General features: G+C 39.0%; 1 protein-coding gene across 1 annotated transcript; it reads left to right on the top strand.

Moving 5' to 3' along the window:
* The first annotated feature begins 207 nt into the window (after positions 1–207).
* LOC117507869 (troponin I, slow skeletal muscle-like) lies at positions 208–14,007 on the top strand. Its single transcript, XM_034167647.1, has 8 exons — positions 208–320; positions 1,542–1,576; positions 5,939–5,945; positions 6,088–6,129; positions 6,225–6,356; positions 10,808–10,897; positions 13,094–13,270; positions 13,575–14,007. The coding sequence occupies exons 2-8, from the start codon at positions 1,563–1,565 to the stop codon at positions 13,677–13,679; spliced, it is 567 nt and encodes a 188-aa protein (XP_034023538.1). The 5' UTR covers positions 208–320; positions 1,542–1,562; the 3' UTR covers positions 13,680–14,007.
* The last annotated feature ends 3,560 nt before the right edge of the window (positions 14,008–17,567 follow it).

Genomic DNA, 17,567 nt, shown 5'->3' with positions numbered 1-17,567 from the left:
TTATTTATTTATTGGAATGTGTTTTGAGGGTTTGAATGCATCATGCTGTCTGCAATGAAAGAGAAGTCAAAGTAAATGTGAGACTCACTGCAGGATTTTCTTTTTTCTGATGTGGGGTCATCAAAATAACAAGAAAGACTGACATCAACACTAGTGCTATAAAATCACTGTTGTCCTGAGACCGTTCTCTCTACGGGTGTGTGTGTTTCTATTTAAGTCTCACTGTGGCAGAGAGGGAGGACAACAGGCACGAGAGAAATATTCTCCTCAGTCCTTCTCACCATCACTTTCTTTCTGCATCCACAAGATCAACACAAAGGTAAGACCATGCGTCTCTGTGTTTGTGCCATTCTATCCCCACCTCTACCAAATTAGCCAGTAGATCTGAGAAAAGCATCGGCATATCTGCATCTCGTGTATATTTGTATAATATTTTATGTCTATTAGTTTTCAGGTGTTATGAAGAACGAGAGAAAGAAAACAGATTTACATGTTGCTTAAGATCCAGATTTGGATAGATTTTGAATCATTTTCTTCCTTTAACATAATGACAAAGTCAGGCAAATCCCAAGACAGACAACAAACGGGTTAAATTTCATCCAGATCGAGATAAGAATCTGGCTCTGTCACAGTGAGATATACATACGTACAGACAGACACGGCACAATGGTGGTGTTAATCCCAATGCAAAATTCAAGAAATGCTTTTAGTGGAGGTATTTGCTGACCGAATGTACACTTGTGTCACGACGGGAACATCAGAGTTGCTGCTCATATTTATGATAGGACTCGATTTTATTTTAAAGTTGATAAAATTGGTGAGAAGGTACAAACAACACCGGTATTTCAAAGTCTGACCGACTGTAACAGTTGGAACATTTGATAGTCTGTTAAACTACAAAACAGACCCACTAGAAGACAGTCACATGTACCCCAAAAATACTCATTTTTATACTTACGGCGTTGGTTTTGTTATAAAACAACCACTGTTGCTTACCGTTGATTAGTTAAACTCATTAGTTTTCTTCTTCTCTTGTTCATCTATTTTTAAAGACACTGACTGATTGATAAAGTATGTACCACTAAAAAAAAACTGCATTGCCACGACTGTTCCAAGACCGTTGGACACAGGCTATTTTTATAATCTTAATCCACTGGAAAAGTCAAGGAGATGACTTCAAATGTTATCCATCAGGAGTAGCTGTGTTGTTGGGGCCTTGCATGCCTCCCTTGTCTTTGCCATCACTTTTCTTTTTGGCACCAAATGCTGCCGTCAACACTGGGGGATTACTGGATAGGTTTGAAAAGCAAGTCTTCCTATGAATGCAATGTGACAACAGTCAATAAAGCAAAAAGGAAAAAAAAGACAAGTCAAATAAAAAGTTATTTTTCAGTACTTGAATAAAAATTAATAAAGTCATAAGACCAAATAGTGTGTACTGTATGCTGCATATTGAAATGGATCAAAAATTGGGGTACTCAACAGAAGTGGTCACCAATATTGAGCTCTTCAATGGCAAGTGTTTTTATTTTTGTCTTGCAGGGTGAACTGAGACAGACAGGATGCCTGCGAAACTGTAAGTGTATTGTGTTTCCATTCCTGATTCCAAATAACAGCCTTCATTCCGTACTGCAAGTGACATTTGCCCAGAGCAGCCAATCCCAAACTTAAGAAGGCCGCGACCTACTTTGAAATCTGAAAATCCAAACCTTTAATCCCAGTTTCGCCTGCCCAGCCATCGGCAAAGATGAAGCGTTCAATCAACTATGACCCCCCACCAGTGACAAGACATAAGATACGTTTTGGTGGTGGCAGCCACCAGTTTGGTGTGACTTAAATTAAAAAAGACAAGAAAAGACTTCATTGATCCCACAGCGGGGAAAATCACTTGTTGCAGCAGCAGAGTCGTGCAGTAGTAAAGAAAAGAAAAATATTCAAGAAAGGTGACCGATGTGAACAAATTACGTGGAAAATAGAATTTGAGTATATATATATATATATTCTGAGGAATAAATTATGGAATCACCCTGTAAATTTTCATCCCCAAAACTAACACCTGCATCAAATCAGATCTGCTCGTTAGTCTGCATCTAAAAAGGAGTGATCACACCTTGGAGAGCTGTTGCACCAAGTGGACTGACAACAATCATGGCTCCAACATGAGAGATGTCAATTGAAACAAAGGAGAGGATTGTCAAACTCTTAAAAGAGGGTAAATCATCACGCAATGTTGCAAAAGATGTTGGTTGTTCACACTCAGCTGTGTCTAAACTCTGGACCAAATACAAACAACATGGGAAGGTTGTTAAAGGCAAACATACTGGTAGACCAAGGAAGACATCAAAGCGTCAAGACAGAAAACTTAAAGCAATATGTCTCAAAAATCGAAAATGCACAACAAAACAAATGAGGAATGAATGGGAGGAAACTGGAGTCAACGTCTGTGACCGAACTGTAAGAAACCGCCTAAAGGAAATGGGATTTACATACAGAAAAGCTAAACGAAAGCCATCATTAACACCTAAACAGAAAAAAACAAGGTTACAATGGGCTAAAGAAAAGCAATCGTGGACTGTGGATGACTGGATGAAAGTCATATTCAGTGATGAATCTCGAATCTGCATTGGGCAAGGTGATGATGCTGGAACTTTTGTTTGGTGCCGTTCCAATGAGATTTATAAAGATGACTGCCTGAAGACAACATGTAAATTTCCACAGTCATTGATGATATGGGACTGCATGTCAGGTAAAGGCACTGGGGAGATGGCTGTCATTACATCATCAATAAATGCACACGTTTACATTGATATTTTGGACACTTTTCTTATCCCATCAATTGAAAGGATGTTTGGGGATGATGAAATCATTTTTCAAGATGATAATGCATCTTGCCATAGAGCAAAAACTGTGAAAACATTCCTTGCAAAAAGACACATAGGGTCAATGTCATGGCCTGCAAATAGTCCGGATCTTAATCCAATTGAAAATCTTTGGTGGAAGTTGAAGAAAATGGTCCATGACAAGGCTCCAACCTGCAAAGCTGATCTGGCAACAGCAATCAGAGAAAGTTGGAGCCATATTGATGAAGAGTACTGTTTGTCACTCATTAAGTCCATGCCTCAGACTGCAAGCTGTTATAAAAGCCAGAGGTGGTGCAACAAAATACTAGTGATGTGTTGGAGCGTTCTTTTGTTTTTCATGATTCCATAATTTTTTCCTCAGAATTGAGTGATTCCATATTTTTTCCCTCTGCTTGGTCTAAAAAAGTAACCGTTACTGACTGCCACAATTTTGTTTTCCTGATTTCTTATAGCGTTTCTTAAAGCCAGAAAGTTGCCATTTGAAATGACTTTAGTTTTGTGTCATGTCTGTGATCTGCTTTTTTTTCTACAAAATTAAACAACTGAATGAACATCCTCCGAGGCCGGTGATTCCATAATTTTTACCAGGGGTTGTGTATATATGTATATATATATATATATATATATATATATATATATATATATATATATATATATATATATATATATATAACCCCAATTCCAATGATGTTGGGACATTGTGTGAAATGTAAATAAAAACAGAATACAATGATTTGCAAATCCACTTCAACCTATATTCAATTGAATACACCACAAAGACAAGATATTTAATGTTCAAACTGATAAACTTTATTGTTTTTGTGCAAATATTTGCTCATTTTGAAATGGATGCCTGCAACACGTTTCAAAAAAGCTGGGACAGTGGTATGTTTACCACTGTGTTACATCACCTTTCCTTCTAACAACACTCAATAAGCATTTAGGAACTGAGGACACTAATTGTTGAAGCTTTGTAGGTGGAATTCTTTCCCATTCTTGCTTGATGTATGACTTCAGTTGTTCAACAGTCCAGGGTCTCTGTTGTCGTATTTTGCGCTTCATAATGAGCCACACATTTTCAATGGGCAACAGGTCTGGACTGCAGGCAGACCAGTCTAGTACCCGCACTCTTTGACTACGAAGCCACGCTGTTGTAACACGTGCAGAATGTGTCTTGGTATTGTCTTGCTGAAATAAGCAGAGACGTCCCTGAAAAATACATTGCTTGGATGGCAGCATGTGTTGCTCCAAAACCTGGATGGACCTTTCAGCATTGATGGTGCCATCACAGATGTGTAAGTTGTCCATGCCATGGGCACTAACACACCCCCATACCATCACAGATGCTGACTTTTGAACTTTGCACTGGTAACAATCTGGATGGTCTTTTTCCTCTTTTGTCTGGAGGACACGACGTCCATGATTTCCAAAAACAATTTGAAACGTGGACTCATCAGACCACAGCACACTTTTCCACTTTGCATGTGTCCATTTCAAATGAGATCGGGCCCAGAGAAGGCGGCGGCATTTCTGGATGTTGTTGATGTTTGGCTTTCGCTTTACATGGTAGAGTTTTAAGTTGCACTTGTAGATGTAGCAACAAACTGTGTTAACTGACAATCGTTCTCTGTAGTGTTCTTGAGCCCACACGGTAAGATCCTTTACACAATAATGTTGGTTTTTAATGCAGTGCCGCCTGAGGGCATTCAATGTTGATTTTTGGCCTTGCAGCTTACATGTAGAAAGTTCTCCAGATTCTCTGAATCTTCTGATTATATTATGGACTGTAGATGATGGAATCCATATATTCCTTGCAATTGAATGTTGAGAAACATTGCTCTTAAACTGTAGGACTATTTTTTTTTCACACAGTTGTTCACAAAGTGGTGATCCTCGCCCCATCTTTGCTTGTGAATGGCTTAGAGTTTTGGGGATGCTGCTTTTATACCCAATCATGACACTCACCTGTTTCCAAACAGGTGTTCTTTGAGCATTCATCAACTTTCCCAGTCTTTTGTTGCCCTGTCCCAACTTTCTTGAAATGTGTTACAAGCATCCATTTCAAAATGACCAAATATTTGCACAAAAAAGTCTATCAGTTTAAACATAAATAAATAAAATCTTGTATTAAATAACAATAAACAATTAAATAAATATCTTGTATTTGTCGTGTATTCAATTGAATATAGGTTGAAGAGGATTTGCAAATCATTGTATTCTGTTTTTATTTACATTTTACATAATGTCCGAACTTCATTGGAACTGGGGTTGTATAAGTATGTACAGATATGGTTAAATTCTTGCATAGGATAAGGTGCACAGTTGTGCGTGTAATAAAACACAAAAGGTGGCGGAAGAGGTAGTTAATAATGTAACGTCAGCAGGTGGTTATGGTGCTAAAAATATTTTGTGGTGTTATACAGTCTGACTGCAGTTGGAATAAATGACCTGCCGAGGCTTTCTGTTTTGCACCAAAGGTACAGCAGTCTACTATTGAAGGAGCTGCTTAAGGCTCCCACAGTCTCATGTAGGGGGTGAGAAGGGTTGTCCATAATTGATGTCAGCTTAGCTAACATCCTCCTCTCACCCACCACCTCTATGGGGTCCAAAGTACATTCCAGAACCGAGCCAACCCTTCTGACTAATCTATTAAGTATCTTCCTGTCCCTCTCAGAACTTCCACAGCCCCAGCAGACCACAGCGTAAAGTATGGCTGATGCCACCACAGAGTCATAAAAGGTTTACAGCAGTGTCTTGCACACAGCAAACTTGATCAAATAATGTCTGTAATATATAATTTGAGTGCCATGGCTTTATTATTAAAATAACCATAAATATTTTTTCATTTATTTGAAACATTTTTTACAAAATTGCAAAAAAAAAAAAATACATTTTTAATATTAATGACCTCTCATTTTAATGACACTGCGGCCCACACTTTGGGAATCTCTGCTCTTGAGACAAAATGTGAATTATTTGTTACAACTCACTAAATAAATGCAATTTGCAAACAGATGTAAATTTTAAACTTTTTGTTTTGTCCTTTTGTCTATTTTCAAATGATCATCTGTCCACAGACAAGAGGTTGGATTTCACACATCACTGTGCACAAACTTAATATTTTTACAAAACAAATACTCACAGAATTATTGATATGTCATGCAATAATTAATTTGAAACATACTCAATTTTTTTTAATTTTTTTTTTTTTTTTATTTTGTTGCAGAGTAAACCTAAAATCTCTGCATCTCGCAAGCTCATGCTCAAGGTGAGTCCTCCCTCAGGTGTGCAGCAGCTGTGTTGAGGAGTTGAGGCATCATTATAATTAAATTATACGTCAAATCCATTTATTTCGTATTTCAGAGCCTGATGGTAGCCAAGGCAACCGAGCAGCTGGAGCATGAGATGGTGAAAAAAGAGGAGCAGAAAGAAAAGTACCTTGACGAAAAAGCTCCTCCACTACAGACCAGCGGCATGTCCTTAGCAGAACTTCGGGTATAATTTTCACTTTGCATTATTATTGTTAGGGCCCGAGTAGGCAACGTCCTACGAGGACCCTATTGTAATTGCACTGTTTATTATTATTATTATTATTATTATTATTATTATTATTCTCACTCTTGAAATCGAAATTTCGGCCTCTTCCCATGCTCACAATCTCACCAAACTTTCCAAAGTCATCCGGCCGGATCCGAAATTCGATATTTTGGGGGCGTCGCACATGGTTGCAGAAAAATCGCGAAATAGCGCCTTCTAGAAATTTTCAAAAACCCCTCCGCATTGGGCTCTTTTCGTCGTAGCCTCACGAAATTCGGTACACATATTTACCATGCCAGGACGCACGAAAAAGTCTCTTATTGTCATGGTGAAATATCGACAGGAAGTCAGCCATTTTGATTTTAAGTTTCGATTTTGAGCACATTTTTGCCATTTTTGGCCATTTCCACTACTTACATTTGAACGAACTCGTCCTAGGGATTTTATCCGATCGTCTTCAAATTTGGTCAAAATCATCATAACACAATGGTGATCAAAAGTTATCAAAAGATTCTAATTAAGTCAAAAGGCGTGGCTGCTAGGGGTCGTCAAACTTTGGCGAGCTTTCCAGAGCACGCCATTTCACTTCGAAAGGCTGTCACGCCCACATACTTCATCGTAGATCCTTCAAACTTGCTGGACATGATGAGAGCTCCGCCCTGAACGTCTACATATCTTAAGTTCCCACCTGCGCCATAGCGCCCCCGGTGGTGGTGGGAAATGTCCTATTTTTACTTTAAGAGGTCCTGATGTCACATACTTAACCCAATCAACTTCATTCCACTTTTAAAACATGCAGAACAAATTGGTGAACATAGGCGATGAACGCCGTGAAGTTACGAGTAACGGCGTCTGTGTGGCGGCGTGCCAAATATTGCCCATTCGCCATGAAATTACGTTCTTCATTTTGACGGCTTTAATTTTGTCACATCATCATGAAAATTGAAACACAGGTCGAGCACGACAACCTCTTACAATTCATAGGGGCGTCGCCCATGGGCAGGGCAAAATGCCTCAATAGCGCCCCCTTGAAACTTTCAAAAACTCCTCCACATAGGGGTTTTTTTGGAGTAGGGAGATGAAAATTGGTACACATGTGTGACTTTCATAGACATACAAAAACGTCTCTTGCACCAAGAGTCTACTCAAAACAGGAAGTCAGCCATTTTGAATTTTCTTCTCATTTTGGCGTGATTTCCACATGTTGTATTTGAACGAACTCCTCCCAGGGATTTTGTCCAATGCACTTCAAATTTCTTTGACAGCATCCAAAGATGATACTGAACAAAAGTTATCGAAAGCTTTTCTCTGTGTTGAAGGGTGTGGCCGCTATGGTGCCGCCATTTTGACCCTTTGCCATAGAAAATCAAGTCATGATAACTCCTTCATGCTTTGCCTGATTGACTTGAAACTTCACATGTATGATGACGGTTGGCCCCTGAACACACCCAGCCCCTCTGTTTGAACACTGAGCGCCCCCTAGTGGATGAACAATCAACATGTCATAACTCCTTGATGCATTGTGTGATTTGTTTCAAATTTTAACTGTGTGATGAGTGGTTACCCCTGCATGCACATGCCCACATGTGGTCACAAGGGCACCCACTGGCCTGGGTAGGCGGCCGCGCGGAACGAGGGCCCGTATATGACTGCTTGCAGTCCTAGATATTATTATTATTACAATCACCACTGGCCTTCGTGGTCACCAAGACAATGCAATTAGCCACAAAGCTTCATGAACTGCGTGCAAACAAAAGATCAATTTTATGCGTCTGCGTGAACAAGCACAGATAGGTTCCACTGTGCTCATTTATATTTAAATCATTATATAAAATAAAAACTGCACATTATGTTAAAAGATGCCAACATGACCCAAAACAGAAGATCCATGGGTCCTCACTTACTTTTATATATATATATATATATATATATATATATATATATATATATATATATATATATATATATATATATATATATATATAGTAGAAAAAGCTCAAATCTTCGACTGGACTGGGTTGCTTGACGCGAGGACGTTTCGCTTCAAATCGCACAAGCTTCCTCAGCTAAAAGTCACAAAAGCTGGAGTTTTTTAAACCTAACCAGACCCCTCCTACCAAGAGGCAGACTGCTATAGGCCAGTGACTAAACAATAGCTCTAATTAGCACCTATTGTGCTCTAGTTAGCACCCTCCTAATGACAGGGCAGCTGTCCCTCCTAATGATGGGAGGGACCCTCTCCTGATGGCTCCCTTGACAACTCTGCTGATTACGTGAATGACTCATTACCATGAACAAAAGGCTGAAACTGCTTTGACCTGAGTACCCCATTGTAAACAGGGGATAAAGCGTGTCTCAGACCCCCTCCCCGGTTAAGGTTGGGTTTCAAACGTTTCACAAAGAATGCCTCCTTGACCCCTCTCTCAAACCCTCAAACTGTCAAACCCTCAAACTCAAGGAGTTGTTTAGTCACTGGCCTATAGCAGTCTGCCTCTCAGTAGGAGGGGTCTGGTTAGGTTTAAAACTCCAGCTTTTGTGACTTCTTGATTATTCTTCTCTACAAGAGTCAAGACAGAAGTCAGACCACCAGAGCAAGAATTTTAGCTGAGGAAGCTTCTGCGATTTGAAGCGAAACGTCCTCGCGTCAGGCAACCCAGTCCAGTCGAAGATTCAAGCTTTTTCTACTATGGAAACCACCTGGACAACTGAGAGCCTACACAGAAATATATATATATATATATAGTAGTGTTCAGAATAATAGTAGTGCTGTGTGACTAAAAAGATTAATCCAGGTTTTGAGTATATTTCTTATTGTTACATGGGAAACAAGGTACCAGTAGATTCAGTAGATTCTCACAAATCCAACAAGACCAAGCATTCATGATATGCACACTCTTAAGGCTATGAAATTGGGCTATTAGTAAAAAAAAAAAAGTAGAAAAGGGGGTGTTCACAATAATAGTAGCATCTGCTGTTGACGCTACAAAGTCAAAACTATTATGTTCAAACTGCTTTTTTATCAATCCTGTGAATCACTAAACTAATATTTAGTTGTATAACCACAGTTTTTCATGATTTCTTCACATCTGTGAGGCATTAATTTTGTTGGTTTGGAACCAAGATTTTGCTTCTTTACTAATGTGCTTGGGGTCATTGTCTTGTTGAAACACCCATTTCAAGGGCATGTCCTCTTCAGCATAAGGAAACATGACCTCTTCAAGTATTTTGACATATCCAAACTGATCCATGATACCTGGTATGTGATATATAGGCCCAACACCATAGTAGGAGAAACATGCCCATATCATGATGCTTGCACCACCATGCTTCACTGTCTTCACTGTGAACTGTGTCTTGAATTCAGAGTTTGGGGGTCGTCTCACAAACTGTCTGTGGCCCTTGGACCCAAAAAAGAACAATTTTACTCTCATCAGTCCACAAAATATTCCTCCATTTCTCTTTAGGCCAGTTGATGTGTTCTTTGGCAAATTGTAACCTCTTCTGCACGTCTTTTATTTAACAGAGGGACTTTGCGGGGGATTCTTGCAAATAAATTAGCTTCACACAGGCGTCTTCTAACTGTCACAGCACTTACAGGTAACTCCAGACTGTCTTTGATCATCCTGGAGCTGATCAGTGGGTGAGACTTTCCCATTCTGGTTATTCTTCTATCCATTTTGATGGTTGTTTTCCATTTTCTTCCACGCGTCTCTGGTTTTTTGTCCATTTTAAAGCATTGGAGATCATTGTAGATAAACAGCCTATAATTTTTTGCACCTGCATATAAGTTTTCCCCTCTCCAATCAACTTTTTAATCAAACTACGCTGTTCTTCTGAACAATGTCTTGGACGTCCCATTTTCCTCAGGCTTTCAAAGAGAAAAGCATGTTCATCAGGTGCTGGCTTCATCCTTAAATAGGGGACACCTGATTCACACCTGTTTGTTCCACAAAACTGCTGAACTCACTGACTGAATGCCACACTACTATTATTGTGAACACCCCCTTTTCTACTTTTTTACTAATAGCCCAATTTCATAGCCTTAAGAGTGTGCATATCATGAATGCTTGGTCTTGTTGGATTTGTGAGAATCTACTGAATCTACTGGTACCTTGTTTCCCATGTAACAATAAGAAATATACTCAAAACCTGGATTAATCTTTTTAGTCACATAGCACTACTATTATTCTGAACACTACTGTATATATACACACACACACACATCAGAACCCAGAATTTCAGAGCTGAATATGCAGTAGTTTTTATTACATCACTAAAAGAAATTTTTCTGATTGAATCACTGGCTCCATTAATCTTGTGCATGACTTTGTAATCACAGGGAAGATCAATGTATCGTTTGTGTAAAATTGCCTTCTGTTCCCTCTTTTTTATTTTCCCTTCCCATGGAGACGTTGTGTGAGGAGTTACATGCCAAAATAGATGTGGTTGATGAGGAGCGATATGACATCGAAGCCAAAGTCTTACACAACACCACAGAGGTAACAGCAAAATTACTAGAAAAAAGTAGCCAAAAATAACACCGTGGGGAGAGAGTCAAAAAGATTTGATGTGCCAAAGCTGCTCTGTCACAGTGATAAATTGATAAATCATGGGGACCATCTTAAAGACAGCACAGCACAAAGCGGCGTAGTGCAGAAAAAATGTGATTGCGAGGTATTTTTTCCCATCTTCTTTCCATAGTGAGAGCTCTTGTTCTCATTCGTGTGCTCACATGTTTGGTGGCCTTAAAATGAGGTCAGACGCAAAAAAAAAAAAAAAAAATGAGAACCTGGTCTCACGGCAAGTCGTGATTCAGCAGCACGAAATATACATTAATCTATTGGTTTGTGATATTGTGACGAAAAGCACCTCATTTTCGTCACAGCAGCACAAATTCATTCTAATTCATTCCGTGATGGCTACACGAAATTAAAAGTGAACCGGGGGGGTCGGGTGGTTATGGTTAGGGTGGAGGGAAGGAGTGGGGTTAGTAATAATGAGTTAAAAAAAAAAACCTGTCACAAAAATTTTAATCACTTCGTGACGGGAGCACGAAAAAAAAATGTGAGACTGGCTGAAAAAACGATTGCACCTCTATGATATAGAGATAAACTGTGACTTCTAATACTGTGATTTACTGCTTTTGATAAAGATGATGACAGCATTTGGGGTTTTATTTGTTATTTATTTATTTTTCATTGTGTTTGTTTTGTGTTTGTGATCCTGCAGCCCCTGCAGCGTTTAAACTCAAAACTGGCTTATCAGTAGCCAACAACAATACTAAAAGTTAGCGGTAACTTCTGATAATTTTTTTAGCGGTTTTTATTGGTTTATCGTTATCAAAGCTAACGTTTCAGGTCGCTGTGTCCACCACTGCCTCCCCCATCATCTTACAATTTAAACCTAAAACAGCTTGAATGGTTGCAGCTTTTGTTGAAGCTTTTGTCACACATCAACTGCATCACCATCTCTATAGCGCCCTCTGATGATGGCAACTGAAAGCCAGGTGTGGCACCAGTCTGTCGCGTCCAGCTCCTGTGGAAGAGGTTTAACAAACTAAAATTTTTGTGCTGTTGACACAGTGTGATGTTCAGATATACCTAACCTCTGCACTTTCACAAAGTGCTCCTCATCAGTGCTCAAAAAAACAACAAAACTAAAAAACAAAAAATGAATTAAAGGTAAAAACTACCGGAAAGCCAACTTTAATAACTCTGGTTTGTACCACATTTGTGTTATGGAGCAGATCGAGTGGTCAGAGGAGTAGAAGGAGGCACTGCAGGAAGGAAGCCCTCAAATGCCTGACCCCCAGGAGTTGTGGTGGATGTTGCTCCTACACATGACCTGCTGTGCCATTTGACACTTTGCGCGCATTTCTCCGCCACAAAGCATTGAGTCCGCTGTCAAAATAACACTGCACCAAGACTGACCTCAAACGGCTTTTAAAGGCCATGACAGATAACAACACTATAAAAATTATCAAGGTGCCTCTACTTAAATTCTAAATTCAATTTCTGCACTAAAAGCACAAGTAAATTCAACTTCAAAATACGTTTTGTTTCAATGCAAAAACTCAGCTTTCACTTCTCCCTCACAAACTCGAGTTTGCATAAATCATGAAATTAAGTTGAAATTTCATAATTCCTTTCGTTAAGTCGAAGAGAATTTGAGAAATAAGCTACAACAACATATTGGCTTATTTTTTAATAGTGAATCTGATTGATTTATTTCCTGTTACACCCAAAACCCACCCACGATTAATGATGAGTAAATACAACTTCTCTGAACTCTGCAGCACCATACATGGTGCTCAGCTGATGCACCACGTAAACAGTTGAGTTCGACGCACCGTAAATGCTCTTGCACTGTGACGTATAGATTATCAAGATAGGGCCCTTCATATCGAGGAGGAGCAGATCATTGAATGCTTTGAAAACAGAGCAGAATTTTGAAATTTTCATTTCATTCATTTTCATGTGGTAATGAAAGAACAGCTGCAGTCAAATGATGAGGAAAAGTGTGTGTATTTATGTAGGTACTCTGGTTGTTGCAGCTCAACAAATATAATGTTCTGGTATTTCTTTCTGTTTTAAACCAAAAAAACTGCCTCAGTTCAAATTAGAATTTAAAATGACATAAAACAACTTTTTTTTTTTTTTTTTTGGATCTACTGAAATGTACCACTTTTTCCACAGATCAAAGATCTAAACATCAAAGTACTGGACCTGAGAGGGAAGTTCAAGAGACCTCCCCTGAGAAGAGTGCGGGTCTCTGCTGACGCCATCCTGCGCTCGCTGCTGGGTTCCAAACATAAAGGCTCTATGGATTTCAAGGCCAATCTCAAATCAGTGAAGAAGGATGACACAGAGAAGGTACGTTTGAGGACAAACAATGACAAGATGTTCTCAGCAGCAGCACTTTTAGACAAAACTCACTGATTAAATCCTGTGGAAAGCATCCATCCATCCATTTTCCATACTCGCTTACTCCATGTCATGGAGCATGAGGCAGCGTACACCCTGGACACACGCCAGTCTGTCACAGCTGTGGAAAGCATGAGAACTTTAAATCTTTTCTCACCAAGCTTAGACTGAACCCGCTGGGATAAATGCTGCACAATTTATTGCAGAAACTACGGAGACGTCAACATTGTGTGTGATCGTTTGTTTGTTGCAGGAGAAAACAGTGGAAGTGAGCGACTGGAGGAAGAACGTGGAAGCGATGTCTGGCATGGAGGGTCGCAAGAAGATGTTTGATGCAGCAAAAGGCTCCAACCAGTAAATGCGTTATTAAACAACAATTGTTTTACGCCAAACACCGTCGATCACAACCCAAAGAATGTTAAATGCAGCATGAAGTGCAAACACAAAAACATCTTACTGCTTATCATCTACTACAATCAGCAACAGGTTTGTCGTCATGTCCCACAACAGCTTGTAGTCAAGGTTCTTGAAATGGAGCAATATCTCCACCTGGTGGACGAGGCACAGTAGAATATCAGCGAGAGCTCTAGTCATTTAGATTTAAAGATATTTTTGGGGCATGTGCTTCTTTTCATTATTCAGCTTTCATTGTCATTAAAATAAAAAAGGAATGCTTTTTGTCTGTTTCTTTTTACACATTCACACACATACCAATGTTAAAAAAAATTTCCAAAGCATGGATTTGTTGTTTGATAACTGAATTTGTCTCAAACAACTTTATTTGAAAGAAAAAAGATATTTTCTGACTTTATACAGATGAAACTGCTTTTATTTCAGTCCACATGCAGAGACAAATAATCATTTTACACCAAATACAACAGAAAGAAGACACTAAATGCATATTTCTAAATGTGTTTATATTTTAAACATGGGTGAGAACTATACACCACACTACCCTGACCTTCTATTCAAATCATTTTAACATGTAATTCGAAATTGCAAATGCACAATTTCATGCTCAGATTTCAGTTTTCTTAAGACAATAAATAGGTTAAGGTGATTTTTTTTTTTTTTTTTTCAAAAGCAATCCTGGTGCCAAACAAATACACCACTGAAGACATGTGAGTGAGTAAAAACACACTTCCTACTTCTTTTGAATGGAAAATATATTTTCATACAATATTTTATTCAACTGCAGAAATTCCCATATATTTCAACAGTGTTTGACATCAGTGCTGGATTTCTTAAGGATCAACCTCAGATTTTTTTCCTCAGTTTACTTAAAATTCTCTGCATTCTTCCATTTTAATGCAGAAGCAAAGCTGCAAATGGTTTTGTTTTGAGATCCGCCACATGGTGGCAGTATTACCAGAGGAAATGACTGTGCTATCTGCCAGGTCATGTCAGGTGAAAGACTGAGGAGAAAAATAATATTTACAAGCACAGCCCACCAATTTATATGGATTGAAACTGTTTTTTTCGACATGTTAGGACTGGTCATCAGTGCTCAGACTACTTCTGTAGGTGTGTGAAATCATAGCAGCAGACGTGCTTCCTGTCATTGGGTTTCGTTGACTCAGGTGCCAGACGGGCAGGGCTTGTTTGTACAAAGACGATTTATTCAAAGGAAAGTTGGATGACAATCGTCTGTGAATGTTACACATCTTAATGTCTGAATGCACAGAGATACTGTGACGAGATCCTGAGGCCCATTGTTGTGCCATACATCCAAGAACATCACCTCATGTTGCAGCAGGATAATGCACGGCCCCATGTTGCAAGGATCTGTACACAATTCTTGGAAGCTGAAAATGTCCCAGTTCTTGCATGGCAGGCATACTCGCCGGACATGTCACCCATTGAGCATGTTTGGGATGCTCTGGACCGGCGTATACGACAGCGTGTACCAGTTCCTGCCAATATCCAGCAACTTTGCACAGCCATTGAAGAGGAGTGGACCAACATTCCACAGGTCACAATTGATAACCTGATCAACTCAATACGAAGGAGATGTGTTGCACTGCATGAGGCAAATGGTGGTCACACCAGATACTGACTGGTACCCCCCCCCCCCCAATAAAACAAAACTGCACCTTTCAGAGTGGCCTTTTATTGTGGACAGTCTAAGGCACACCTGTGCACTAATCATGGTGTCTAATCAGCATCTTGATATGGCACACCTGTGAGGTGGGATGGATTATCTCAGCAAAGGAGAAGTGTTCACTATCACAGATTTAGACTGGTTTGTGAACAATATTTGAGGGAAATGGTGATATTGTGTATGTGGAAAAAGTTTTAGATCTTTGAGTTCATCTCATACAAAATGGGAGCAAAACCAAAAGTGTTGCGTTTATATTTTTGTTGAGTGTATGTATTTGTTAATACCATTATTGTAGGGTTCAACTATGCAGCGGAACCCACAAACACAGCACGGTTTGTTTTCACCCATTCCTTTGGCAGCATGCTGTGGGAATGCTGCTTACATAATGCATCTAATTTAGAGAAGAAATTGTTGTCGTTGCACAATGCTGAAAACAGTAATGTGTGTGTGTGGGGGGCAAATGTCACCTGCACTCAAAAAACTGATGCATTGGATGAACTCATTTCAATTACGGGCAGAATTTCCTTCTAATAAATATATGTAGCCCCAACTCAAATAAAACACATCTATGCAAGATAATTTAATTTAATTTAGTTGGGACTACATATATTTATTAGATGGAAATTCTAACCATAAATGAATTGAGTTCATCCAATGAGTCATTTGTTTGTGTGATACATGAAAAAAACTGACTCATTGGATTGGATTTCCATATAATAAATATATGTTGTACCAAATAAATTAAATTACATTGTTTTGCATGAAAAAAGAACAGAACCCATAAAAATTGGAATAAGTCCTACAACCTATGTGTACGATCATTCCCCAAACACAGACTGAAGTCTAAGTCCAGCAAATTTTGTAGGATTTATTACAATTTTTATGGGTTCTGGGTTTTTTTGTTGTCACCCTGCAGTATTGTACCATTCTATAGATGTAATGATACTGAATTATTTTTTTTTAATCCAAGTATTGTGTCTGAATTTGCCATCTACACTGTAAAACTGGACTTGATGACAGAATAAATAGGTCAAAAAATGATTGCAAATTAATTTATCAATGCATTTTAATTGTATACTTAAAGGATTTCCTACCATGTCGGTGACACGTGAGAAAGCATACATAACAGACCTTTGACTTTATTACCACGATGACCTGCTGGGGATGAAAACTGTTCAACTATGCTAATATACTTTATATGCTAGTTACCGGTTTTGTTTATCTTGTTAGCTAGCTAGGTACGGTTAGCTTTTTAATGGCGAATTTAATGGTAGCTCTTCTAACTATAGTTAGCTTATTTTCGTTATTTACAATTTTATTTTACATGGTGCAGATCTTCATTACATGGTGCAGATTCTTCATTTTATAGGTTTTTTAATAGCTCTCAACATATAGTACCTAGTTTGAGATTTCCATTTGATAGCATATAAATTATGTATTTTATCTTCCTATAGTAAGCTAGTAGGTTGAACTTTAGATAGAAACCTAAAACATATTACATCATAGCTTCTGTTTCTAAAATATAATAACCATAAGCTAGCTATACTTTAATTTTACTACTAGTCTACAAACTAAGTATACGTACACTACAATCTTCTCCTATATTAATATTTAGGTTTTAGAAACTAACTCCTATAATATTATATATAAACCATTTTTCTTGTATATATTGTTTATTACCCTTATTGTTGGGAAGGTGTCGTAGCACGGACCCACAACAGGGGGCGCAAATGAACGGACAATGAGTAAGCCAAAAGGTAACAATTTAATGTTGTGACAATACACAACTAAATATACAGAAATTGCAAAGTCAATTAACACCAGGTGACGTGTGGGCAGGCTCGAAGATAGAAGACCCCGACGAGAGAGAGGCCGCGTCCCACACGGCCTCCACCACCAACGGTCTGAAGAACACCGGAGCCGCCAAGTCCCGAGTCCCCAGGTGACCTCTGTCTTCGGCTGTCGAACCTGGTACTGCTGGCAAAAGCAGAGACAAGATGAATGAGTGTAAGTCCTTACACTCAGTGGTCTATAGTCTGTACACAGTCAGGAGGAGGACCTCCACCTCCGAATCACACACTCGTGCAGCTCCTTGTGTAACCACTTATCTGTAGCGCAGTCGTCGTCGTCACGCCACACGCCAAT

This window comes from Thalassophryne amazonica, chromosome 3 (genome assembly GCF_902500255.1).
Source record: "Thalassophryne amazonica chromosome 3, fThaAma1.1, whole genome shotgun sequence".
NCBI lineage: Eukaryota > Metazoa > Chordata > Actinopteri > Batrachoidiformes > Batrachoididae > Thalassophryne > Thalassophryne amazonica.
This window is presented reverse-complemented; position numbering and strand designations above follow the sequence as displayed.

Coding starts and splice junctions, on each gene's coding strand:
- LOC117507869 (XM_034167647.1), top strand. Junction 6,130..6,224: donor CTCGCAAGCTCATGCTCAAG/GTGAGTCCTCCC, acceptor TTCGTATTTCAG/AGCCTGATGGTAGCCAAGGC. Junction 6,357..10,807: donor TGTCCTTAGCAGAACTTCGG/GTATAATTTTCA, acceptor CTTCCCATGGAG/ACGTTGTGTGAGGAGTTACA.